The sequence below is a fragment of the Heliangelus exortis genome, chromosome 15, assembly GCF_036169615.1.
Source record: "Heliangelus exortis chromosome 15, bHelExo1.hap1, whole genome shotgun sequence".
NCBI lineage: Eukaryota > Metazoa > Chordata > Aves > Apodiformes > Trochilidae > Heliangelus > Heliangelus exortis.
In genome coordinates, this window is record NC_092436.1 from 243,987 (window position 1) to 271,107 (window position 27,121).

At 50.7% G+C, this 27,121-nt stretch overlaps 2 protein-coding genes across 3 annotated transcripts in view; one reads left to right on the plus strand and one right to left on the minus strand.

Annotated features, from left to right (window-relative positions):
* The first annotated feature begins 364 nt into the window (after nt 1–364).
* DPYSL3 (dihydropyrimidinase like 3) overlaps nt 365–27,121 on the plus strand; it is a 30,499-nt gene continuing 3,742 nt past the window's right edge. The window contains exons 1-9 of one of the 2 annotated variants that reach the window (XM_071758498.1): nt 365–680; nt 17,665–17,753; nt 19,686–19,870; nt 20,864–21,028; nt 21,209–21,270; nt 21,379–21,459; nt 23,010–23,078; nt 25,463–25,583; nt 26,624–26,780. In XM_071758498.1, the coding sequence (XP_071614599.1) occupies nt 396–680; nt 17,665–17,753; nt 19,686–19,870; nt 20,864–21,028; nt 21,209–21,270; nt 21,379–21,459; nt 23,010–23,078; nt 25,463–25,583; nt 26,624–26,780 (1,214 nt within the window). In that variant the 5' untranslated portion in view covers nt 365–395. Of the gene's footprint in view, nt 681–10,703; nt 10,857–17,664; nt 17,754–19,685; nt 19,871–20,863; nt 21,029–21,208; nt 21,271–21,378; nt 21,460–23,009; nt 23,079–25,462; nt 25,584–26,623; nt 26,781–27,121 lie in introns of those variants that run through there. The other variant, XM_071758497.1, reaches the window with a different exon arrangement.
* Nucleotides 8,050–8,355, minus strand: LOC139803071 (cylicin-2-like; the record flags this gene model as incomplete). Its single annotated transcript, XM_071758872.1, has 1 exon — nt 8,050–8,355. A coding segment is annotated over exon 1 (306 nt), but the record flags the coding sequence as incomplete, so codon positions are not given.

The window sequence follows — 27,121 nt, forward strand, 5'->3', positions numbered from 1 at the left end:
TGACACTGGTACAAGCCCAGTCACAAACGCAGAGCACTTTAGGCCTGTCAAAGGAAGGAAACAATCCCAGACCGTTTCCTCCCTCAGAACTTCAACCCTCTGTCAGACAGCGCCCACAGACTCTCACGATCATCAAGAGCACCGTTAAGGCTCAGCCTTGGCTGTCCTGCTGTCTCCGGCCTTCTGCACTGGGAATAAGTTCCCACCTCACCCCCTCAGCCTGTCGGGGGACCCGGGGGAGGCGGGAAAGTGACCGGAGCGGGGGGGGGAGCCCTTTCCCGCCTACCCTTCCCCCCCCGACGGGCCCGTGCCCCTCGGTAGCGATCCCACCCCCCGCTCCGCCCCTCCGAGCATCCTCCCCCTCCCCGTCCCGCCCCGCCCCGTCCCGTCGGGCCATGGCGGCTGGCGGGCATCGGGGCGATGAGGAGTTGCCGGTGTACCTGGCCCGGCCGGGTACGGCACAGGCGGTACCGCGGCAGAAACGGGGCGGCCTTTTTTGTAGCGTCGAAGGCGCCTTTGAGAGTAAAACCCTCGACTTCGGAGCGCTAAAAGTCGGACAGCGACGACCACCAAAGACCCCCGAGCCTGCTCCGGACCCTGGACGTGATGCGGACGCCGGGGAGATCCGCGTTACCTGCGAGGAGCAGCAGCCCCAGGAGCGGGAAGCCGCGGACGACAGGGTAGGAGCCGGGGGGAGGAGATGGGGGGGGAGGGGGCGGACGGTTGCTGATCGGGAAGGGGGGTCTGTGCTCGCCCCCGGTCCCGCAGGAGCCGCGGTGGGTGCGGGGCCGGTTGAGGGTCCTGTTCTTGAGGGGCGAGAGGGGCTTTGTTGTGCCTCTCCCTCCCAACCTCCCCAGGCGTGTGGGGGATCCGGGGCTGTGTCGGGGTGTCTGGCTGGGGTTTGTTGCAGTTACTCTTTTTATACTTAAAGCCCCCCAAACCAAACAAAAAACACACACAAAAAAAAACAAAAAACAAAACAAAACAAAAAAAAAAAAACCGCACCAAAACGGTGTTTTTGAAGCTGTTACTTCACACCAGGCAGAGCCCTATCTCGCCCTGACACGGATGAGAAGCAGTGAGGGACGTCTCCTGGGTCTGTGAGTGGCAGAACTCAGGCACAAAGTTTCTCAGCTTGTGCCAGACCCGAGGTAATAATTCGTAGGATCATAGAATAATTAGGGTTGGAAGGGACCTCATCCAGCTCCACAGCGTAGGTCCTTCTGCCAGAGGGTGGGGTGTTTGCTTTTTTGGTTCTGGTCCCATTTACACCAGTGTGTATTTGGCAGGAAGACAATTAAGCTAATGGTGCTGAGAGAATTCCTCAGCTGGGATTTCAGTGAGCTTGTTGCTCATTTACATACTGGCGGGCCTGTTGGTCAATGAGGTCATTTTGGGCTGAACTTTTCAGAAAATGCTCATCTTAAGGGCTTTCAAGGGTGAGCTGGCTAAACTAATAAAATATGAGGGTTTTCTTAAATTGAAGCAAAAGACACTGAAGTAAACAGTGAATCTGCAGCTTAGCCTGAAGAAGTGGTGTGGTTGTCTCGGGGTTCTGCAGGGACCTCAGCTTGTGTCTGGACCTTGATGCTCTGCAGACCTTTGAGATCACCCCAGAGTCAGGTGGGAGCAAGAGAGGGAAGTGCAGTGACTTGGCTTGTCCTGGTTTTGGGTAGAAGCATCAAACTGTCCTTAATGTCTGCTGCCTTCTGTAGGAACTTCTAGCTAGGCAAGTGGTTGCTTTGAAAATTCTTCACTGCACTTTGATTTCTTCATCCTCTGCTTTTTGGTTTCTTAGTGGCACACTGTTTGGTTCCTGTTCCTGAGCACTGCACCTTCACAGCCCGTTTTACAAAGTCAGGAACAAAATTAACTTATTTTTCTCAGTACCAACCTTGTCCATATGGTTTGAATAGCAGCTGCAGAACTGTCAACTGCATTAACAATTTTATGCTGCTGCTTGTTGGAAAAGAAGCAGAAACTCACAATGGCCTGTCTGCAGGCTTTGCTGTGAGCTTTTCTCTATTAGCTGTACTAAAAATTGGAAACAGTCTTGTTCCCTTTTAAGGTCTTATGTAGCCTCTTATCTCCAGAGTTTTGTAGCTGAGGTTTTCAACAGCTCCTCTCTTCCTGGTGATTTCTGCTCCCAGATTTCTTCCTCCAAGGCTTTTCACCTGATAAGCATCAGGAACCAAACCCTTTTTATCTGCATGTCTCTCCTAAGAAGGTTGGAAGCTTACTGTATGTGTTCTTTTGTGTGGAAGGAATCATATGACTTGGTACTACAGCTTTCAAGTTTCAGAGTGTCCCAGAGCATGACAGTCCCAAAGGGAAATGCCCATCATGCCCACTGAGCCACCCTGACTGCTGGCCACAGAGGGTTTGCTGGTGTTGAACCACAGATTCAGAGCACACAAAGGCTCTTTTGTCAAAGCAGATTAAACTTTTTTGAATAATTTCACATATTGAGAAACAGAGAGAGGCATGAAGTCATCTACCCTTGTTCAAGCGTCTCTTTTATTAGGAAAGCTGTAAGTAAGACACTTTTTTTTTTTTTTTTTTTTTTTTTTTTTTGGTAATGGCATTAATTAAATGGCATTAATTAAAGCAGCAGCATTTCCACAGGAAGACAATTGCAGTGTGTAACTGCCCAGTGATAACCTGTGGTGTCATACAGCCTGCCAGGGTGATAGAGGAGGATCTGCCTGGGTGGGCAGATGGACTCTGCCACATCCCAGTGCCCAATCCTGGCACAGGACTCAGCCCAAACAGATGTGCCTTTCAGGTGCTAAAAGCAGGAGCTGCTTTCCCTGGAACAGGAATCTGCTGCAGCAAGGGTTGTTGTTGTTGCAGAGCACTTGAGAGGAGGAACAATGTTGGTGGAGCAGATTCAGCTCTGATCTAGACCATTTGCAGAGACCTCATTTAACAAGAGATACTTATCTCGGCCCAGGTGTCTGTCAGTAATAGCCTGGAGAACTTTCCTGCAGCTTTCTTCGGAAGCTGACATATCTTTCTTCTAACCAGAGTAGGCCACAATGCTTCCTTTACTAAAATGAAGTCAAGCAGAGTTTCTCTGTAGGTCTCAGGCAGCACCCTCTGAATTCCTGTGGTAAGGATGCTCACAGAGGACTAGTAATGTGTCAGTAGGTACTGGAGAGCTGCACTGCTGGGCATGTGGCTTTGAGGAGAGGGGAAGGAGCTTTGTGCTTTGTGCCTGAGAAGAAGCTAAACCAAGAACCTGTGGGAGCCTTCTCCATGCACCTCCTCATTGCTCAGCCCTGCAGGGATGATGCTGCTGTTCCGTCCTCCTGTACAGGTACAGGGGCTCTCAGCTCACCCCAGACAGTTTGTCTGTCCTGCTGCATGGTTCTGCAGTGAAGTCGTCATTTCCAAGGCAAACTGGCTGTGATCCCACAAACAGGGATCATAGCTTCACCACAGGCTGGGGAAGCTCCACCAGGAAGGAGGAGAAGGAGAAGCAGAAGCAGAAGGAGAAAGAAAAGGAAAAGGCTCCCATGCTATGAAGAAGCCAGGAGTGTGAGGGACAGTCCTCAGCAGTAAGAGCAGGTGAGGGTCCATGCCCTCAACAAGAGCTGCTGGAGGCAGCCAGTGTCACAGGTCCTTCCTGTGTGCAGCTGTGTCACACCACCCAGAATTGGCTAGTGATAAATCCTGGGAAGACACACAGGGCTGCCTCGTGTGGAGTAGGAGGCTTGAACTAACTCAATTCTCCCCGAGTTTTTCTGACACTTGCAGAATGTGCTGTGACTTCAGCATTCAGCTTCTTTATTTCCATTTCCAGTGCTGGGGAGCAGCAGCACCCACCAGCTGCAGCCCTGCCCTGCCCAATGAACTCTGCCTGATCCAGACCTTGCAGTTGTACACTGCCTTTAAGCACAGTTTAAAATCCTGCCCCTGTGGGAGGGATCATAGACCACTTGGACAGTGTTGATTCATAACCTCAGGATCACCCCTTCAGCAGAAAGCTGAACAGCTTTTTGCTTTGGTTTCCTTTTCTTTTTTTTTTTTTTTTTTTTTTAAAGAGGAGAATGTAGAGTTACATTGTTTCTGGTATTTCTACAAACAATAGGAAAAAATCCAAGCCACTGAACTAGTTCCCACAATGCAAACACGACAATTAAACTCTATATTATAATTCATAGAGTTTGATGCTAAATACTCTTTATTGAAAAAAAGTCCTGCACTTTTTTTCGTGTGTTTTTTAAGAAATCTGATTCCTGAAGCACAATAAGAGGTCAGCTCTCTGGCTGCTCATTCTGGGATACAGATTATTGCCACCAGTTTTGTGGGCTGGCAGGGCATGCAGGATGAGTATTTCTTATTGTCCCAGCAATAACCTGGGACACCCGGTGTTCAGAGGGATTGTGGCCTAGTGGTTTAGAAGGGGCCTATGTGCAGGACAAGGACTTCTTTTTTATGTTTGTGATAGGGTTTATAATGCTCTTTACTGTTGCGAAATGATAGCCCAAAAGAATCTTTTTTGAAATAAAAAGCTAGTGATATTTTTTCTCCACATTCAACAACTGATAATAGATCACCCAGCATGCCATAAAGTATACCACAGGTGAGATGCTCTAGCATCTAGCCCATTGCAGCAGGTACAAGAGGTGATGATTCTTCTAACACTGTAATTTTTTTCCTGAGGTTATCAGCAAGACCTGATACTGCATCAGGAAAAGTCAGGTTTTGTGACTGCCTTCCAGAGTAGCTGTGATTGCTTCTTCCCATCCAGAGACCAGCAGTGTGCTCGTGCAGGGGGGCTGCCTCAATAAAAACACCCTCAGCAGGACATGGCATCCCTGATGCCACAACTTCTGGGTGATGAAGCCCAGCAGAGGACGAGGGGCTTCTGTCCCTGCCAAGCTTTGGGATGAGGCTTAGAACTGGCTCCCTGGTGTCTGTGGTTCTGGCAGAGGGTGTCACAGTGGTGTCACCACAGCCTCCTGGCAGGTACCATTCAACTGAAACATACTTTGTGAGCCAAACAAACTGTATGAGCCACACAGACATTTATTTTTGTTCTCACAAATTTGTGTTACTTTTGGGATGCCCATTTTAGGAAAGACAGGAAAACAATGAAAAATTAGGAGGAGTAGCTGAACATTTTGAGTTTTGTGAGGCAAGACTCGCTGGTTTCTCACTTGGAAGAGGCTTTGTTGTGTTGGGAACTCCTTTAAGCATTTTTTATGAACATAGATGAAAGTGTCAAACACAAACTTCAGTAGGCTTAAATTGAAATGAAACATTGTGGTTTGGCTGCAGCAAAGTGGTTGACTCTGTCCAAAATCTTTTCCTTTTCTTTTTATCTAAGAGGTCAGTACCTCCAACAGGACAGAAAACCCCAGCTCTGCCTTTGCTGTGTGGGAACAGTGATTTTGTTCATGCCAGATGTGCCACTGACAAGGTGATGAGGCTTTTGGGGCTGTCTCATTGGCAGGTGGGCTCTGCCAAGACATGGGTCTTCAGGAGGATTCAGCAGAGTCCTGAATTGTAGCTCAGCAGCTTTTCTGTGTCACTTAGCTGCTGCTCTGCTCTTTGTGCACCACAATCAAGGGAAATTGTCTGGGGCTTTAAGGGAGGGTGTTTGAATTGTTGAGGGGGAAGCTGTGTGCACCCGTGGTAGAAGCTGCTCTTCTCCACTATCCTCTTGACTGGAAGGAGAGGGACAGTATGTGTGCAGGTTTCACTGCTGCTGTGAATCCCATTTGGTGTTGTGAATCCCATCTGGGGAGGAGCAATCCCAACACAGTCTTGAGGACTTGGAGGTGTGAGCCAGGATTGAGAGGAGATTCAGCTCTGGGAAGTGCAAGCAAACAGACCTAGAGAAGGACTGTAAAATGTAGGTGCTATTGCAAATGGCCTCAAAACAAAGAGGGTGGGACCCAGAAAAGTCATTCCATATGTGTGGCTGGCTCTTCAGAGATGGTCTGGCTGAGTGCAAAGCTGGTCACTGATGGTCAGCTCTCATCCTGAAGAAAATCATGGCAGAGATCAGCTAGAGCTGCATTTGCTGTTGCTTTCCATTGTCGCCTCTTTGAAGAGGTGGAAGGCAGAGTTTGATTTTTCTGCTGGGGAGCAGTTGCTATGGATGGCTGGAGGAAATGGGAGGAAAAAACAGAAACCAAACATGCTGACAGCCTTCCTGGAGACAGGGCTGAGAAGCTGGAAAATATAGCTGGACCTTGGATGGTTGAGCTGTGCTGGCTATGGGCTGTGGGTCGGATCCAGCAGCATCTTTCCTTTCTCTCTGTGGGGAACAGCCAAGCTCCATGTCACAACAGGCAGGTTTGGAGCTGGCAATGGGTGTTTCCATTCAGCTGAGGGTGGAAAAGAAGCAATGCTGAGTGGAGAGCTCAGACTTTCCCAGTCCTCCTTCTGCAGGTCAAAGGGGTAAGGGGGGTGTCTGTTTCACAGAGCAGGGCTGGCCTTTTGCACCCTGAGGGAACTGAGTCATTCCAGTGGAACTTGTGTAGCCAAAACTCACGCAATGGAGGGAGGCAAGCCTGTAGTGGAAGCCATCCCCATCCAGACTTGGTGTTCTGTTTTACCAGGGACAGCATTTTGGGGTACCCGGGGAGCTGCCTGCAGGCTGCCTGTGGGGCACAATGCTTGAGGTCTTGCTAGGGTTGGTAAAGTGAGCTCAGTTTCCACAAAGAAGCTCCATAGAAGTTGTGTGTCAGTGGAGAAAAGAAGCAAGAGGTTGTGCCTTTCAGACCAAGGTGATGCAGCTGAGCCTAATAAAAATCCTGGTTTTCAGCATACAAATAAGCAAAGTGAGGAGTGATCTGAATTTGGCTCAGATCTTCTCATCTTGTCAGAGGCTGGTGTGCGAGGAGAGAGACAGAAGGTACTGAGCTGCAGCACCTGCTCAGGTTTTAAGCCCTTCTTGAGCCCTTGAGTCCACTTACAGATTCAGGTTTTGCCACCACATACCCTTAAGTTCTGCAAGACCAGGGCCACCACCTTCTAGCTGTCGTGTTTCTTTCTCCTTTTTTTCCCAATGTAAGTTCTGGGATGAGCCTGGTAGTGTCCTGCTCCCCTCTGGCCTGCCTGGTTTCCCCAACCCTCCTGGGGAGGAAAGCCAGCCCCAGGAAAAAAAAAAACACCTGTCAAGTCACCCAACACAAGGGCACTTCATTGCTCTGCAGGATCAGGCTGTAATTGAATTAACTGGCCTTGAAGCAGCAGTCACTCGTGTACACATATTAGCATATTCCATTTGACATGTTTGGTTTCAACCTCATTTAGTTCTGGCAAGGTGGTGCTTTCTTTCTTTCTTTCTTTCTTTCTTTCTTTCTTTCTTTCTTTCTTTCTTTCTTTCTTTCTTTCTTTCTTTCTTTCTTTCTTTCTTTCTTTCTCTCTTTCTTTCTCTCTTCTTTCTCTCTTTCTTTCTCTCTTTCTCTCTCTTCTTTCTTTCTCTCTTTCTTTCTCTCTCTTTCTTCTCTCTCTTTCTTTCTCTCTTTCTTTCTCTCTTTCTCTCTTTCTTTCTCTCTTCTCTTCTCTCTTTCTTTCTCTCTTTCTTTCTCTCTTTTCTTTCTCTCTTTCTTCTTCTCTCTTTCTTTCTCTCTTTCTTTCTTTCTCTCCCTCTCTCCCTCTCTCCCTCTCTCCCTCTCTCCCTCTCTCCCCTCTCTCCCTCTCTCCCTCTCTCCCTCTCTCCCTCTCTCCCTCTCTCCCTCTCTCCCTCTCTCCCTCTCTCCCTCTCTCCCTCTCTCCCTCTCTCCCTCTCTCCCTCTCTCTCCCTCTCCTCTCCCCCTCTCTCCCTCTCCCCCTCTCTCCCTCTCCCCCTCTCCCCTTCTCTCCTTCTCTCCTTCTCTCCTTCTGTCTCTCCTTCTGTCTCTCCTTCTGTCTCTCCTTCTGTCTCTCCTTCTGTCTCTCCTTCTGTCTCTCCTTCTGTCTCCCTTGTCTCTCTCCTTCTCTCTCCTTCTCTCTCCGTCTCTCTCGTCTCTCTCGTCTCTCTCGTCTCTCGTCTCTCTCGTCTCTCTCGTCTCTCTCGTCTCTCTCGTCTCTCTCGTCTCTCTCGTCTCTCTCGTCTCTCTCGTCTCTCTCGTCTCTCTCTTCTTTCTCTTCTTTCTCTTCTTTCTCTTCTTTCTCTTCTTTCTCTTCTTTCTCTTCTTTCTCTTCTTTCTCTTCTTTCTCTTCTTTCTCTTCTTTCTCTTCTTTCTCTTCTTTCTCTTCTTTCTCTTCTTTCTCTTCTTTCTCTTCTTTCTCTTCTTTCTCTTCTTTCTCTTCTTTCTCTTCTTTCTCTTCTTTCTTTCTCTTCTTCCCTTTGAAGGGTATGTAGTTGAAGCCTGGCTTTTCCAGCTGAAGTGTAGTTATGTGGTGGGTGCCCATTTAACTGTTCTGAGAGGCAGCTGCTCACAGTCCATGGGAGCATGCCCTGACTGCAGGCAAGCCCTGACTGTCCCTGGGAGGAGCAGTTCTGGGATGGTGGTCCTGAATCCCCTGCCTGCTGCAGACTTGTTTTCTGGGGCTGGGTCTCCTTTGTGCCTCCAAACACTGACTATCCAGAGGTGAGCTTGCTCCAGAGAAATGGACTGGCCCTGGAATTGCTCTGACCTGTAGTCCTTGATAAGGCTGCAAATAGATGCTTTATTGAACAGTTCTCCACCCCGAAGTCAGTTTGGAGAGGTGATGGATGTGCTGTGGTAATACAGCTGGAGTGGCAGTCACACCTACTGCTGTTTATGTAGCGGTTCCTTGAGAGCGTTAAATGCTGGCCAAGGAGTTTACTTTGTTTCAGGCCATATATCTGATTTCAGTCATGTTTCTGAGGAGGTTATGAGCTGCAAGAGTATTGCCATTTTTAAATAACTTTGAAATTGATCCTGCTTCCTGTTGAGAATGTTTTGAAGCATGCGAGTGGCACCTCACTGGCTGCATCTGGAGGAGGTCCTATGGAAAACAAACTCTTCTTCCATTTTGAATTTTTTGTGGAGCATGTTTTACTGTGTATTTGAGTGTGTCACATAGCAATCAGGAGGAAAGCACATCTCTTCACAGGAAGTCACCGTGCCTGGCCAGCATCCAGGGGGCTGATGCAAGCTCAGCTCTTGAAACTATCCAAGTCAGCAGAATCTGTCTGCTTTGTAATTTATCTATTATTAACTAATTAATTGCTACTCCAGATAAAGCAGCATGGCCCCACCCAGCACAGGAAGATAAACTTTCTGGAAAACAGTTGAATAAAGTTTCAGGAGGTTTGGTGACAGGGATTAAGGGTCTTTATTATGTCCAGACTCAGCCACTCTGATTTCAGTAGAGGCCAGGACCTGTTCTTGAAGCATCACAGCACTTACAGACATCCCTGCCTGTGGATGCACCAGAGGACTGGGGAGAAGGCAGTGGTCCAGCTGGGCCAAGCATCCCGGGCAGTTTTGCAGATGCCCTTGAAGTCCAAGCAGTAATAAGTGTGTTATTGAGAAGCTGCTGACTTTCACTTCAAGCTGGTCAAAGCTTTTTGGGGTTAGAATAAATCTGTATCCAGTAAAATGCTCTAGCAGCCTCAGGGGAAGCACTCATAGCATGATAGACTGGGTGAATAATAAAAGCTTTGGGCTGGGTTACTGAGCCAGCAGAGACGTCAAAGGTTGTGTTGAGGGAGGGCTGCCATAACCAATCTACGTGCTTCAACCCTTCAGCAAGGACGTGTTCTTAACACCATGAAGTATGACCCTCCAGTAACCCCCAGCAGCAGAGCACAAGCTCCAGGCAGCCCATGCTGCCATCACCCACTTTCCTGGAGCTTTGTGGCAGTCAGAGCTGGCTGCAGCCTCAGGGATTGTGCTGTGAAGATGCTTGGTGAATGGAGCAGTGGTGAGTAGAGCATTCCCCAGCCACTGCAGACCACAGCTGGGTTCTGTTTGGGGACACGAACCAAAGGGATGGCTGGGTGCTGATCACCCAGCTCGTTTTTCTAGCAGGAGATAGAAATTGGATTGACAGTGATGCCAGTGCTGGATGTGGATGTGAGATTTGGGTAGTGGAGGACACTAGCTGCTGCCTGGCGGTGGGGTCTGCAGGGAGATCTCTCTGATTCAGATCTCTGCATGCTAGAGGAACTGCCAGCCTGGGAGAGGCCACCTCAGGCCATGGCTCTGCAGGGCAGCTCCTGCCAGCAGCATCTGGGGTGGTGTCGGACAGGAGAGGGCAGACAACTGCTTCCCACCATAGCACAGCTCCAGTCCTGTCCCGCCCGCTGTCAGTGCAGTCCCAGACCAGCATCGTTTGCCCCCTGGGTACCGGTAACCAGTCCCGCATTCAAACCTTGCTGCCATCCCGTGTCCTTCCCGTGGTGTCTACACAGGGCACAGCATTCTCGGAGTCAGATGTGTAGGGCATTTTATTTATTTATTTATTTATTTATTTATTTTAATGTTTCCAATTCCTGTGCTCATCAGAGAACTTTAGGTGATGGTGATCCAGGTGCACTCCGGCGGTACTGTCATACCCGTTCTGTTAGAAATCTCTTTCCTTTTCATTCACTATTAGGACAGGGAAGCGTTTCAGCTTGCGAAGAGCCCGCTATCGGCTGCGGGCTGGGCGGGAGCCTGGTACCAGGTGCGGTAACCGGTACCCGGCGCCCTGTGCCCGGTACCAGGTACCATGTGCCCGGGGCCGGATCCTGGTACTGGGGCGCCCCCTGGAGGCGGCGGGCGGATGTGGGCGGGGCGGGGCGGGGCTCGGTCCGTCCCCGGTGGCTCCGGGCGCGGCGGGCTCGGTCTCGGCTTTGTGCGGAGCCGACGCGGAAGGGAGGGCAGCGGCGGCGGGTCGGGCCGTGCCGGGCGGGCGGTGCCATGTCGTACCAGGGCAAGAAGAACATCCCGCGCATCACGGTGGGTGCCGCGGACCGGACCGGACCGGCCGGGTGCTGCCGGTGCTGAGCGCCCGGAGGGGCGCGGGGCGGGCGGGGTGGGGTGGCGGTGCCCGGTGCCGCGGGTCGGACCGGGGCGGCTGCGTCGCGCAGACAAAGAGCCTTAGCCCGGCTCCGGTCGCTCAGGTGTCTCGGCTCTGCCGGCCGCCCCAAGCTGGGCAGAACCGCACCCCGACGGGCTCAGCTCCGTCCGGAGCCGCCTCGTCGGTCACTCGGCCCCGCAGCCCATCGCACCGGAGGGTTGGCTACGGGTGGGGAGCGGGTGCCCGCTGCCCCAGGTCGGTCCGGCTGCCCGTCGGGCCATCTGCACGCACGGTGCCGCGCCCCGAACCCACCCTCCTTCTCCGCATCAGGTGCAGCGGTCGGGGCTGTGCCGGCGCAGCTGCCCCCGCACCGCGCCCACCGCCACCCGGCAGCGGCCGCGTCAGCTGAAGGCGCGGGGACCCCGCGGTCCCGCTCCATGCTGGTTCCCTCTGCGGGGCTCTCCCGGCCGGCCCCGCCGGTGCCTCCCGCTGCCCGGTGCAGCCGCTTTCCCCGGGCCCTCCCCAGAGGCGGCTGCGCGGGGCTTTCTTCTGGGTGCGCAATCAGGTCTTTCATCTTGTTGATGGCTTTTCTCTGGCTTCACGTAGCTCTTTTTTTTCCTCCAGAGGACAGCTTTGGCCCCTTGAAGAGAAAGGAAGAACAAAGCACTTGAATTTCATTATTCTTTTTAATGTACAGATGTGAACAAAATGGTCCCAAAGAAGCACACAGATCATTACCTCTGTGAAGAGAAATTCCTTTGTCAGCCTAGATTCAATTGTGTTAATAACCAATATTGCTGCTTTATGCATCTTGTCTTTTCTGTGTCCCTAGACCCACCATGGTGACAACAGCATTACTGCTGCAGGTGGGATTTCTCCCATTGTCTTAGGATTTTTCTACAAGGATCTTTATGATGTGCTTTGCTGATATGCAGGGCTTATTCTTGCTCCTCTGGGATCTGTCAGGAACTTTCTCACCTCAGTGGCAACCTAATGCCATGACTTTATTTCTCTCTATGAAATCCTTTCCGCTGCCTGCTGAAACTGATAATGCTGGGAGTGAGGGATGTCTGGTGTCTGTGTAGCTGACATTACAGGTAACTGTCTCCTCTGTCTTCTGATGCTTGGTGAAGACCCTCTAGGACACACTTTCCCTGTTGAGCAGCGTTATCATGTCCTGGGTGGGGTGGAATTGCTCTGGAATTCTGGTCAAATTCCTGCACCCATACTCTGAGACTCAAGAGAAGCAATGAAATGAAGTCAGGTGTTGAGTGGTCTTCTCTGAATAGAATGGCACAAAGACAATCTTGGCTATGGTGTCTTCCCTAGAACAAAGCTGCTTCTGTCCCTTTCTGCAGATTGTTTATTCCTTTTTCCTAGATTTCTGCCCCAGAATCTGTTCTTGCAGGTCAGGACACACAGGGATGTCTGGGGATGGTGTGTTGTCAGCTAAGTGGTGTTTGCTGGCAGACAGATATTCGGGACTGTGTTGTGCTGTTAGGATATAAGGTATCTCAGAGACCTGTAAAGCATCATGGTTGGACAGAGATCTGGAGCATGGCTGTATATAAGGAATTACAGGAGCCACCTTGTGCTGGCAGGTGTCTCACCTATGGATCTCAAAGCTAACAGCAGTGAGTGTGACTGAGCCCATGAGTGGAGGGAGCAGTGCCTTCCTCACTGCTGTCACCTGAGCAGTAGGCAGGGTTCGCTTTTGGAAGGCTGTACTGCAGATTTGACTATTTTACCTCCTGAGAACTATTATTTTGAGCTGCCTAGTGTGATTCTGGTGACACAGAAACACACCTTCCTGGTCCCTCTGGTAATCAACAGTGCTACTGTCAGAATTCATAGTTCCTGACAATAACATCTGGAAACCCACAGTTTGCCTGGTTTATCTGTTTCCTGCAACTTCTGGTCTTTTCTAGGACAGCCATTTTAGTGGAGAAGCCATGAGCATGGGTGAGGGGTGTATGTTTGTGTGAGAAATAAATTACTGTGCGAGTTAGTCCCAACCTGGACTGTAAAAGCAAAGTCGAAAGCTATGTGTGACAGTGTGACAGGCACGACTGTGGCCATTGAAGGAGGAGCGGGAAGTATGGGCATATCTGTTGGGTGTGATGTGGAGAAAACATGGGGAGGGAAGGTTAGCTGAGCCTTTTGGCTTTCTCTGTGATTGCCTCATCAGCTTGGTATGGAAGTGTTGCTCTTCACTGTGCCTTAGGTTGTGCACAGTGCCTCAGAGAACAGTAAACGTATCGTTACTTTCCAGATGTGTGCTGGTGCTGGGATGCCCAGCGCAGGAGAACAGTAATTTCAAACCTTCTGTGTCTTGAGTGACTTTTATTAGTTCCAAGATACTTCCCCTCCTGCTATCTGCAGTATGTTTTCTATCCCTGGAGACAGATTGCTGGGAGACTTAAAGTGTGGAAATGCCTTGCCATTCACAAAATAACTGTTAACAGAGCAGTTGGTTGAATCAAAATCACCCAGTCTTTGTGCTTTTGTCACTAAAACCTTTCCTATCACAGGTAGACTGGAGTTGCCATGTTTTTTCTTGGTTGGAGCCACCCTGCCACAGCCCATAAATGCCATCTCTGTGATCTGTCTGGAGCCTCTAAAAGTGGTGAGGTCTGTGTGGGGATGGCAGGTATGTTGTATCACCTACAAGTGGGAGAAAAGCCTCAGCTTCTGATTAGACAGATTTTGGTAGACATTTCTTACCATGCCCACAGACTCTTGGTGAATCACCAAGTGTAGCTGGTGGCTGTCTGTCTGTTCCTGTCATTCCAGCTTGGATTTTTCAATGATGTGTAGTGCAGTGTAGAAGATATCCAGCCACTGATGAAACAGCATTGCAACTAGTGGCCCTTCTTTTACAAGAAGGGAAAGAGCAGTAAAACCACACACCTGCTTCCATGCTATCCCTTGTGCTTTGTAAACAAGGTGAGCACTATTCTGGGCTGGATTCAGCAGCCTTCTGGAAGCTGCTGCCTCCCTTTCCTTCTGCAGCATCACACTGAGAGATGTTAAGAGACCCCCTGATATTTTGGGATCTCAAATGGTCGGATGATGCTTAAGAGCATCAAGAGCAGAGTGTGGGCATGAGGGAACTGGTAATGGTTTTGAAAGCTTGATCTCAGATGCCAAGGGAGAGACAAGGAATGTTCAGCAAGAGGCTTCCCAGCAGGGCAGGGCACAGGGGCTGGATCCAGGGAGGTTTTGGCAGAGCTGTGCTGGAAGGATGCTTCCAGGCCTTGTAGGGCAGCCCCTGTGCCTGCAGAAATGGGTGGTAACCCAAGGTACCTCCCTGGTGACAAATGGGCTGTCTCTGGATGCTTGGAGGCTTGCTGAGACACTGTCAGTGTGGAGATGAGGCCATCGAGCCTGACAGGTCTGTGTGGGCAGTCGGAGCTGGGTGCAGCCCCTGCCTGCCTGCCACCTTCCCTGCAGGCTGCCCCTTGGCTCTGCTGGACCCTTGGCACTGGGGATGGTCCCCGTGTGCCATGGCAGCCGGGTGCTGAGCTGGGCAGTAAGGTGCTCCCTGCCCTGCCACAGCTCCCGAGCAGGAGGGTTTTTCCATCTGTGAACAATGGCTGATGACACGGCGTGACACTGGCTGGCGGCGAGACGGGGTGGGTGTGGAGACACACAAATGAGCCCTGGCAGGGGAAACAGTGCATTTATTGTAATCTGAGGCTGCTCTGGCAGCCTGTGCTGCAGAAGCCTGTCTATTAAGTCAGACTCGTTTCCTCTCAACTGCTTCTTTCTCTTCCTTTCTTGTTCCCCTGCCTCTTAACGTCTGGGTGCGCTCCTGAATGATGCCAGAGCCCATAGATGTGGTATCACTTGGATTTTACTTATTTAACTCTATTGTATCTCTTCTTCCCAGCTAGTGCATGGGTGCTGATGCCATCCTTTCCTGTGTGTGCAGGGTGTGTCTGGCAGCCAGGCTCGGAGTGGGCCCTGCAGCCCCTGAATGCATGCCTTGTTTGTGCCCCAGCCATTGTGGACCTCACAATTTTGTGTACTAACAGAGTTAGCACTGAGCAGCCCTTCACATCTGCCACAGAATGTCCATTTGTGTTGGTGGGCAGGCATATTTTCCAAGTTCGTATTTACAGTTTATTTAGTAATTGTCAAGAACTGTAGCCTCCTAACCCCAGGTCCCCTGTGCCCATCTCCCTTTGCTTTCTTGTGTCTGATATGCAGGGAGCGCAAGGCCAGCATCAGTGTTTGCTGGCACTCCTGCACTCTTGTGAGAATGAACTCCAGGGCCTTTTGGGAAAGTGAGTTGGGAAGGTTTAAAGGGTATGGGCAAGACAAAAATAATAATAAAAAGAGGTCTGAGTTGTGTTATTGGATCTGGGCAGGGAGATTTTTTTTCTTATGTGTAGGTTAGGTAAAACCTGAGAGGATCTGCCTGGGCTGGGGACTGGTTATGTGTCAAAAACTCTATGTACAATTGACTGAAATTTATGTCTTCTTCCCATATTGTCATGGCCCTGAGTCTTCCATAGCTGAGTCCTGATACTGTTGTTTGGTAGGTTCTATCCACACCTCTGGTACTGTTAATTAAATACTGATCATTTGCATCTATGGGAGCTGTGGCTCAGCTGCTTGCCCCCTGTGACTAACAGGGTATAGGCAACTAGCTGTGGTTATGCTTTCCTCTTTTAGGGGCTTCTGAATTTGGGATTAACAGTATTGTTAGTAAGATGACAATTGGGTTGCAACAAAAGGAAGGATAAGTTCGCTGTGGCAGGGGAGGAGGAGGATCAGTGGTTTATCAACAGTGTTTTTTTGTGTTCAGGGTCCTCAGCCCAGTGCTGAGCATCACCTGGACTGTGCCCACAGGAAGAGACATGGTGCAGGCTGAGAGCTGGCCCATGAACCTGGGTGGGGCTCCTGGGCCAGCACCACCTGTCTGTTCTCCTGCCTCAGCTGTACCTGAGGAAGAGGGCTGCCAGTGAAGGTGGTGATGGCCCCCAGGCCACTGGTCGTGGCTGGCATCTTCGTGTGCTGCTGTGACCTGCTAAAGCTGCCCTTTAAAGGAGCTGTGACAGGAAGTCTGTGACCAGCACCATGCCCTTGCCTCCAGACCCCTCTTGGACAGCAAGGTCCTGCTAGACCTCTGCTTTGATGTCTTAGAAAGAGGGGAGCTGGCATGAGGTCTGCTTGTTGGGGAAGGCAACGGGTGAGATGGGAGCAGGGTAACAATTCATCTGTGTGTTATTCAGGTTGGGAGGCTCTGCTCCCCATCAGTGTTCAGCTCACTGAGCTGGGAAGGTAAATCCCTGTGGCTGGGGCTGCTGGTCATCGGGACAGCCCTGGGGAAGCCCTTGCCTGAGAAGTGAGGACAGAGTGTGTCTCTTCCCCTGCAGCAGCGCTGAGCTGCAGGCAGGGCTGTGCCGTGCGTTCTGATCCTTTCCCCACCCAGTTTCTTTGTCTCGGCTGTGTGTGGATGAGATTGCTGTAAAAACGCACACGGGCTCGGGGCTTTGGCTGCCGCAAGCTGCAGGGACACCGGGGGATTCTCTTCCATCCTTCTGTTGCCAGGGAGGAAGGTCCAAATTGCCACCACTGTGATGATACTTCCAGAAATCACCCCAGGGGCGGCAGATGAAGAGTGAACTCAGTTCCCTGTGGAGGCATTAATTGTTCAAGATCTTCACGGCATGAGGCTGCTGCATGAGCCCTGCAGAAGGCTCTGGTCAGCTGTGGAAGGGGGTGTATTCAGACACCAAAACATGGGTTGTGGGCACCAGGGGAGAGCAGAGAGGAAAGTAAAGGAAGCTTGAGAGCTGGGGGGTTGCTGGAGGTGTTCTGAGCAGTCAGGAGGACTGCATAATCTCTGGAACACCACAGTCACTTCATGTCTCCTGAGTACATGGTAGCCATGTGAGAGATGGGGCTGTTCTCCCCTGTCCTGCATGCACCTGGTGTTTGGACTTGTGCAGTTGGGGGCAGAGAAGCAGGACCTCTGTTCCTCAGGATCTGTTCCCCACAGGACAGTGTTCCTTCTCTCCCAGCAGCATATGCCTGGGCCAAAGCCTGCGTACAGGAAGGGCATAAGGGGCATAAGAGCAGTGCTGGTCTGGGTGCTCCTCCACTGTCCAGGATGGAGGTCTGTCAGAAGGGGAACAGAGGAGGTGGGAAGCGATGAGGAATGCAGGGGAATGCAGTTATGTGCTACCTGGGTCTTGTGTAGATCTGTGACCCTTGTGTAGATGTGTGACTGCCTGTCCCATTGCTCTTTGCTAGGTGGTAACAGATGAGTTACAAATTTTCTTCTTCAATGCAACTTGTTTTGCATGGTATTTGGATAAGATTTAAGGACATGCCTATAGTTGCAAACTTGCTCTAAATTCTGTTATTTTGCTTGTGCTGTGTGCAGATTTATGTGCTTGATGACCTGGTGTAGGAAGCTTTTGACTTCTCTCTGTATATGCTACAGGAGCATTATTTGCTGTGGCCCCAGTGGCTCCTTTGTACTCACTTTGCCTCAGTGGTGTCTCTGGCAGCTCTTATTTCATTCAGAAACAGCCCTATGAGTACAATTTTTTCAGTCCTTGCTCTTGTCCCGCTGTTCCAAGTGTCAGTACAGATGTGAGCTTCTGAAGTGTTGGCTGCTGGGGTGAGCTGTCTAGTGCAGCAGAACCCAAGAAGGTCCTTCCAGCTGTGCTGGCTTCTGAAGAGCACCTGTGTCACCTGCTGCTGACAACTGCTGCCTTCTTCCCTCCACAGAGTGATCGTCTCCTTATTAAAGGAGGGAGAATAGTCAACGATGATCAGTCACTCTATGCTGACATTTACATGGAGGATGGCCTCATTAAGTAAGTATGGCACTTCTGTTACCTCCAGGTCCCCTAAAATCAGCTTCAGGTTGGGTGCTTACTGGCTTTTTGTGGATGTGGTCTGTACCCACTTTGCCAGACAGTGAAACTTGGTAGCCCAGTCTGGTTGGAGGCTCAGTTTTCTGCAGTGTGTGTGAGCTCATGCTGGGACCAGCTCCAAGCTGTGTGAACTGAAAGAGATGTAATAGTTCATAGCAGAGAGACTTGAAAAGGCATTACTTGCTTTATGGTAAGAGGGAAATACACAGCCTTCCCAACATATTTTAAAAATCCAGCAGCAGAAAAATACTTCAAGAAGTGGGACTGTATTTTCATGAGGCCATTTTTAGCAGATGGACAAGAGCATTCATGATTGACCGGTACCTGTACCCAGGTAGGGACCAGAGCCACCTTCAGGTATTTCTGGGGCACAGAGTTCCTGGATATCCTTGGGCAAATCACTTAGCCTTGACTGCAGCCTGGAAGTCACAGAATTTCATTGCCTTGGAAGTGAGATGATGTGTCAAGTGAATTCTGCTAATAATGCAGTGAGCAGTTTAAATCCTTTGGTGATGGATTTATCTCAATAACAGTGGTGGAAAGAGCTGCTGGTATATTGCAGTGAGGATGCTGGAGTGAGCAGAGCAGTTCTGTCCACAGAGCTTTTGTTATTCTGAAGAAAAAAGCCTGCCAAGTGACTAAGGCTGAATGAAATGCAAAAATGGAATTTGCTCCTCATTTGCCTCCCCATTGTACCAAGGAAATCAGAAGTTTTTCACAAAAAGCAAAATGTCTTTTATCTTGATTTGTCAGGGAAGGCTGAGGAAGGCTTGATGAAAATAGGATTTCTGAAAGAAGAGATTTGAAGGCTGAGTGCTACATATGGACAGATAAAGGGATTGAGGAGGTGGGGGGCTGAGTGAAGGTAGTCCTAATGTTCAGGTGGCCTGCGGGAGGGCTGGCTGTCTAGGGAGGAGGATGTTGAAGGCTGGAACAGCACAAACTCCAGAGCGCTGTGGTGGTATTTTAGGTCATGAGTAGATGTATACTAGAACTTACTAGGTTTCCGATGTTCAGAAGATACTTCTAGATATTCGGGGTTTTAGCTGCCTTCACTGTTGCTGATAGCACAGATGTCCTTCAGGGCATGAAGGAGACAGTATGAGAGGGGAGGACTCTGTCTGTGCTCCTTGGGAAGAGAGAGCTCAGATCTTCCAGGCTGTGCTGTGAGCCCATCTGTGCTGGACAGCCATGCTGAGGGAGGGAGTTCCTTGGAGGGAGCTTCACTTCATCCTTGGGACTTTGTGCTCTACAAGTCCCTGATGAACCCTCAGCTAGCCTGGCAGCTGTGGCATTACAGTGGGAAATCATCTTTCTCTGTAAGTAAGCCTCAGACTTGAGCCTTGCTTAAGGTGGGCAGAAGGACAGGGGAGAGGAGAGATTAGGGGTGCAGATTACTGTAAGCTGGGCTGGTGTCAGGTTTTGTGAGCATGTACCCTGGGTGAACAGGTAGGATCATGACACTGGAAATGCTTGCAGGAGCCTCCTGGGTCTGTGGGGTATGAAGTGTCCCCCACACAGGCAGCTTCTCACCATACACTGCAGAGCTCTGTACACCCATCAGACCATCTTCCCCAACTCAGTGCCTGTCCCAACCAGCAGCTGCCATCAGAGACACCACCAGAGCAGTCAGACAGATGGCAGCCACCTCCGGACTGTGCAAGCCATAGGTTCCATCAAGCTGGACACTCCTGTGTTTGCTGCAGAGTGGGTGGTTTCACTCTGCTGGGGTTCTGCCAGCCCAGGTATGGGAGTGGGGAGCAGAGGGACATTTCTGTGGTGACCTGGCTGCTCCCAGCTGAGCTGTTCATTGATAATGATGTGGTTGGTGTTCCTTTGTGTGTGGTGACCATCTTGGTATGCTCTCCTCAGGCAAATTGGAGACAACCTGATTGTCCCTGGAGGGGTCAAAACCATAGAGGCCAATGGGAAGATGGTGATCCCTGGAGGAATTGATGTCCACACTCACCTGCAGATGCCATACAAGGGGATGACAGCTGTGGATGATTTCTTCCAAGGAACAAAAGCAGCCCTGGCTGGTGGCACCACCATGATCAGTGAGTGCAGCTGGCAGGTCCTGTATATGAGCGCCCAGCACTCTGGAAACATTGCCCAGTTATTTCTTTTTTTCTTTGCTTTTCTCAGTCGTCTTTGTTATAAAAGTCCATGACAGTGTGACTATCTTTTCTGTGATCTGTGTCAATGCACTCCAGAGAGTAAGAATTGGGATGAATCTTTGGGATCCTTAGTAATAATTAAGTGGTTGGTCAGGAGACTTGCATAGGACTCCTTACCCTTGTAGAGCCTGTGCTCTGCAGTGCTTCATTGCCTGCAGCCACTGGTGCCCTTGGGACCCTCAAAAAGAAACAGTGGCATAACTTTTTTCCCTGTTATATTAAAATAGGGCAGCATGATGCTCAGATGACTGAGCAGAGGAACAGAGCAATGTCCTGGCATCCTGCACTGTTTGGAAATAAACAGTGCTAACGTAAAAGGAAAGGGAATTCTGAGGTCCTTCCCTGGAGAAGGCCATGGCTGTGTGCTGGTTTGAGGCCCAGGTTTTGCTGCTCTGCAGTGGAACTGCAGGGTTTCTTGGGATGCAGGAGCAGCTATTGATCCTCCCAGCAGAGGACTGGGTTTCTTGTCCTCCCCGCTCTGGTTCTCCTTCCCCTGGGGCCAAAATAATAAGTTGTGTGAAACGGGCTGTGGCAGGGCATGGGGTTTACATGGTGGGCAATAAAAGGTGCATTAGTATTGCAGGGTGGGAGGAGGCTCTGAGTTAATGGTGTGGAAGTGGTGGTGAGGAAGGACAGGGCCCTTCAGCTTGCAGCTGATTTCTTGGCAGAAGGCTGTAAAAGCCCCTGGTCCCCTGCCAGAGGCTGATAAGCAAAGGCTCCGTGTGCTTCCCTGCCAATAAATGCACTCTGGGGTGCCCAGGTGGCGATGGGGACATGCCGGGGAGATGGGCCCAGGGTGGGCTGATGGAGCAGTTGTGGGGTAGCCCAGCTGGAGAGCTCTGGCTCACCTCATGCTCCCCTGTGCCTCTGCAGTGGACCATGTGGTGCCGGACCCTGAGTCCAGCCTGGCGGAGGCCCTGGAGCGGTGGCGGGAGTGGGCCGAGGGGAAGGCCTGCTGCGACTACGCCCTGCACGTGGATATCCCCCGATGGAGCCCCCGTGTCCGCCAGGAGCTACACACCCTGGTCCAGGAGAAAGGTTGGGCCCGTGCCGTTGGGTGCTCCCCAGGGAGGGGCAGTGGGGGGACCGCGTCCACGGGGATCCTGTGCCGTGGCCGTGAGCAGGGCCGTGTCCTGTGGAGGAGCGGGTGGGGAAGGTGGGAACGGGAGCCTGGCAGAACCCCCTGGTCTGGCTCAGCTCTCTCTGCTCTGCCCCTAGGAGTGAACTCCTTCATGGTGTACATGGCCTACAAGGATTTGTACCAGATGTCCAACACCGAGGTGAGACCCTGCCTGGTCCCTGGCTGAGGGGCCGTGCGTGGTGCCAACCCCTGGGCAGCCCAGGGCAGTCTGTCTGCTCATACTCATTCTTTCCTGTCTCTGTTTTAGCTCTATGAGATATTCAGCTGCCTGGCGGAGCTGGGTGCCATAGCTCAAGTTCATGCTGAAAATGGGGACATAATTGCACAGGTAACTAACTGCTCTTCTGCTGTGCAGGAACCGAAAACCTGTTCCAGGCAGAATCGGTGTAGGGCACCGACAGAATGACTTAAAGCCTCTGTGGATGTCTTTTGCAAGGTGATCTGTTTGCTGCTTAACAGCAATGTCAAATCCACCAAGATTTTCTGCTGTGAATGTGTGGTGCATAAGCAACTCTGAAATAGTGAATTAGCAATCATCTAAATGGAAGAGAGAGAGAGGGCCAACAGGCAGGCAGTGTTCGCTCCAACCACAGCTCATTCTTTTTGTGGAGAGGCAGAGACCTTTGCCTCATAGATGGTCAGCTAAGAGAGTTAAAGTGTGTTGAAAACTGCTGTGGCAAGAGTGGAATTTTCTCCCTTCTGTACGCAAGCAGCCAGCTAATGGAGCTGGATTTGCATGGGAATTGTTATGAGGAATGTGGTTAGGTGTTCGAGTGAGTAGGCTGTATTGGCCTGCTGTGTTGTAATTCCTGCTGGGTGAGAGAAATCCAAATGTTTTGATTTTCATTAAGACAGAGAAGACATTGCTCAGTTGTGCTCTGCAGCTACTTGTTTTTTCTCTTTCTTGGGAGCTGCAGGAGTGTGAACTAAGAGACTATTCTTTGAACATCCTCTCAGACCGCAATAATCAGTTTTTCTTTGGACATTTTAGAGCTGCAGTGCACAATTGGTTTTCACATGAAAAAAAAAGGTGATCAGAGGAATTGTCTTGGTGAGGGTTTATCTCTACTTCAGCACGAGTCTAACCAGAAAATTCCTCAAAACTACAAGTTGGTAGTGTTGTCCCAGCCCTGGGAATTGCCTCCTTCTGCCAGGACTGATTGAAACATCACAGACTGGTTTGAGGCTCAGTGTGTTGTTAGCACAGAGGTGTGATGCTTGCAGTCATCTGTTGGTGGTGGTTCCCAGGAAGCATACATAGGATTTGTACGTCTCCCATTTCAGTCCATTTTACTTTCAGTGGTCCTGGAGACTGTGTTTCTCCAGAGTGTGGTCAACATAGGAGAGGAGGTTGCAAGGGAAGAGATGTGCTGCATGGTGTAAACAGAAATGGGACCAGAGCAGAGCTCCAGACTTCAGATCTGATGTGCTATAGGTGGTGGGAAAGTGCTTCATGGTGGGTGAAGAGCAGGACCTGAGAAGAGCATTGTGAAGTCTTTGCTTGTCACTTTCTCTGTGGCAGAAGAGGTGGCAGAGGAGGTAACACACAGCACTTACCTGCTGTGCAGCCACATCCTTTGATACTCTCCTTCAACAGCTGTTACAATTGCTGGAGTTACATAGTCCTGATGCAGATTGGTGTCATGTAATACCCATAATATGCTCAGTACTCTACAAGACACAAGAAAAAGTGCATAAAGCTGCCTGCTGAAAGGCTTACCAGTACTGCTGCTCTGCATCCACTTCACTGTGCGCTGTGGTCCCACAGGAGGGAGGGTGGTGGCAGTCCCAAGGGCTGGACACAGCAGGGATCTGCTTTTCTGTGTGGCTGGTAGTTTCACAGTCTTGTAACATCCCCTTGTCCTTTTGGTGTCCTAGGAACAAACCAGGATGTTGGAGATGGGAATAACTGGCCCCGAGGGCCACGTGCTGAGCAGACCTGAGGAGGTAAGAGGCAAAGGACAGTGCTGCACTGAGGACCTTTCCCCACAAGTCACAGCAGGGCTTAGTGTATATAGTGGCATCAAGCAACCATTGTGTGTGTTTGTGTGTGTCCATTTACACAGGCAACACAGTCTTCTTCATCATCAGCTCACGGAAGAGCAAGGTGCACATTTGGGACAAACATTTTTCAGTCTTGCTCAAGTTCCCTGGCAGAGATGTGGGCTTCTGAGTCTCCCAGAGATTAATCAATCAACATGAAGTTCTGTATGGCTGTAACAACACTTGAGGCTGGTTTGAGGTGCATTTATCTGGTATAGGTGACTCCATGGGTGTTAGAGGCCTGAGAAGAGTTAAATGGCAAGTTTTAGTTCCTCTGAAAATTCACTGTTTATGTCTGTCTGAGGGCAGACAGATTCCAGCCTCTTCCTGCTTAATCTCTGCTTAGGGTCTAAAGTGTGTTTCAAAATCAGACAGACAAAGCCATTGGTGGAAAGAGTGGGAGGGAATTTCCTGGTTACAAATCATTGTCAAGACACTAATTAAATTACTTCTAATTTTAGGTTGCAGGGCATTCTTCTGTTTGGTCCACTAATCTGAGTTGAGTCTAATTTTAGATTGGTTTTCTTGAGATAGCTCCTTGCTGAGAGGTGCTTTTAACTTTCTGCAGCGCGTGACAGAAGAAAACAAGAGGAATTTGGTACAATAGCATAGCTGAGCAGGGGAACACAGGGAAAAACTTATACTTCAGGATCTACTGGTTATAAAATCAGTTGGCTTAACTTAAAAGTGTAAGAAGTTGAGGGCATTATGTCTGGTAACAACATATATAGCCTAGTGTAATACAGTGCTTACTGTCTTTGAAGAATGAGACTGTATTTTCCTGTACAGGGAAGAGACTCAATGTCAAATACACAGACCAGAGTCCCTCTGTGTGTAAACTGCCATTTATTTTTATGGCTCTAAACCCATTGCCACTAGTTGGCAAGCTAACCTGCAATTATGGGATGCTGTGGTTGTGCCAGGATTTGAGAACCATCCTATAATTATAAGACAGCACTGCAGCTCTTCTCATCCAAAGTCGGTGAAACCTTGCTAAGTGTTTGATCTTGAAATGCCATTAAAGCATAAGGCAACTGAGAACAGTGCAGGAAGGCTCTAGATACCATCTGTTCAGCCAAATTGAGATCTCATTGCCTTTGGAAAGAAAGTGTCCCTCTTCCAGAACATCCTTTACCTGGGAAAATGTTAGGTAGAGCCCAAATTACTCTGCTACACCCCATGAAGCCTGCAGGTTGATGGCAAAGTATTAGGAGGGTGGTCCATGGCCCTGTGGGTCTGCTCTGTCCAGGAGGGGCCTCAATGGGGGTTAAAGACATGCTTTTCTGCCAGGTGGTTGGTCAGGATGGTGCTGCTCCAGGTTGTAACCTGCTGTTAAGGGTATTCAGTGATGGCTTTGCTACTGGCTACATGTTAAGCCCTGTCAAGTACTCAAGTCCAGAAGTGCGCTGATAAAAATATTTTCCTTGTTTAAATCTGTGTTTAAACAAAGAGAAGAACCTCTTTTCAGTGTGCAGTAAATAGGTCTGCAGAAGTACAAGAGGTGTAAGGGTGCGTGCGTTTGTTTCTCCTGCTGCTGGGAGGGTTAAGCCTGCACTGGTGGCTGCCTGGCCCATGGGCAGTGACTGCTCCCTGCAGCTGGCAGTCCAGCCTCCCCTGGGACATAGCTGATTGGGACATTGTCTTTTTAAGGCTTCTGTTTTGAACTTTCTCATGCCGAAGCTTGAAGCCAAACTGTAGAGCAAACACTTGGAGAACTTCTGGGGCTGAGCTCAGGCTGAACGTGGACTGATGTAATAGTCCAAAGATATCCCTGGTGGTGGAAATCCACCCTCCACTAACAGCAGGACAGTGACACATGGGGTGGGTATCAGCAGTCTGGGACCAGCAGCAGCTGCCTGGCAGGACAGCCAGGCCCTGGTGCCAGCAGTTTGCCAGCACAGACCCTGGCACCCTGGGCACAGGTAGGGTGACTGTGGTGAAACCAAACCCAGCTACAGGAGAGCCTGGAGCTGTGAGGGGTCTGAAGGGGCAGACCCTTTGGCTGCCAGGTGTCAGCCTGTGAGCCACGCAGTCCATCTGGGCAGCAGTCCCTGGGCTTCTCTGGCTGTCAGGAGAGCTGGAACCAGGCAGAGGAAAGAAGGGCAGATGCAGCTCCTGGCTGGTTCTGGTGCAGGGTCCCTAGGGAGGGTTAACCTCCCCCTGGGGGGCCTCAGGTAAGAGCAAGGGCACAGGGTGTCAGCAGCAATCTGTCGTGTGCAGTGAGGAGCAGGGACTCTTCCCTGCCAGCCCAGTGCTCCTCTGCAGCTGTGTGCCATTCTTTCTTCCAGCTGGAAGCAGAAGCTGTCTTCAGGGCCATCACTATTGCCAGCCAGACCAACTGTCCTCTTTATGTGACTAAGGTGATGAGCAAAAGTGCTGCTGACCTCATCTCACAAGCCAGGAAAAAAGGTGAGTGGCAGCTGCTGCTGCACACAGCCTTGCTGCTGGGGTCTTGGGCAGCTGGATCAATATGTCCTCATGGTGGCTTTGTGAAGACCACCAAGACTGCCTCGAGTGCAGCCCAGTGCTTCCCCCTCTGCTGGGGAGCGGTTAATTCAGGGATTTACCTGACTTGTGAAGGGCACAGGGACACTGCACCAAGCCACGTGGAGCCACCTCCTGCTGTCACATCAGGTAACATCAATGTGCAGGGCAGGTAGGAGCACAATTTCTCAGTCCACATCCTAGTTTGTCAGCATGACAAGCCCTGCTCCTCCAAAAGCCCTTGCTCACCAGCTGCTGCCTTCTCCCCTGGCCAATCCCTAGAGTCAGGCACCAGAAGGTGAGTGAGGAACAGGAGATGGGGATGAGCCTGCCAGCTCTTTGGTAAATATTTACTGAGGGATAAGGGAGGAAGAATCCACAGGAGATGATGATGAAGGACACAGTGAGAGTCTTGGTTGTCAGCCCAGTGTGGGTTTGGTGTCAGGCTGCATTGTTGTCTGCCTGCCCTGATGTGGGCTGTCATTTCTGCCTGAATTGCCTAACCCCTGCCAGGTGTCCCCACGCTGCAGGTCAGCTCTGAGACGTGGCTGTTGGGTGAAACACCCCTGCTACAACACAGGGATGTCAGTACTTGCAGGAGGGGCTGGGGGCCTTGCTCTCCAGGAGTGTGGTTGGGACAGGGCAGGTTGAGGAGGAGGCCAGGTTGCCAGCATCATTCATCTCTGTGGTATCTTCTGGGGAACTTGGTTTTGGTGCCATGCCTTCCTGTGCTGTGCTCCCACCAGGCTTGCTGCACCAGCAGGATCTGTGCTGTTGGGTGGGAGGGTCCCCGCCATGATGTGCCTTGCTGTCCCTCCTGCCTTCCCCTGCACCTCAGGTCCAAGCAGGCAGCATGGGACAGGTGATGTGGTCTGGGTGTCCTCAGCAGGCTGCTGGTAGTGCTGTGGAACAGAGAATGCCCCCAGGCTTCACCAAAACAGTGTCCTTTCTGTCCCCCTTTCCAGGCAACGTGGTGTTTGGTGAGCCGATCACAGCCAGTCTGGGGACTGATGGGACACACTACTGGAGCAAGAATTGGGCCAAAGCTGCAGCCTTTGTGGTCTCTCCACCTCTGAGCCCAGATCCAACCACTCCTGACTACATCAACTCCCTGTTGGCCAGGTGAGCAGAAGCTCTTCCAGGTTGTGTTGCTTGTGGGAAGAAACAGACTCTAGCCTTGCATAGGGAAGGAGGTTAGGGAGTACCTGGAGGTGAGCAGCAGCACAGCCTGCAGAGCACACAAGGCCTTTAAGGGCAGCTCCTGCACATCTGACAGGGATGGCAGGTCATTTTTTCACCCTGAAGGCAAGGGGGTGGGGAAGGGATTTGTTGAAAATAGAGAGCAAACAATAAAAGCACTTCAGCAATTTGCTTTGACCTTTCCCGGTTATACTCCATCTCTCACTGGCCAGGCACGCGCAGCAGCCAGGGACATGGAGCTCATTGCTGGGCTGTCCACGTGC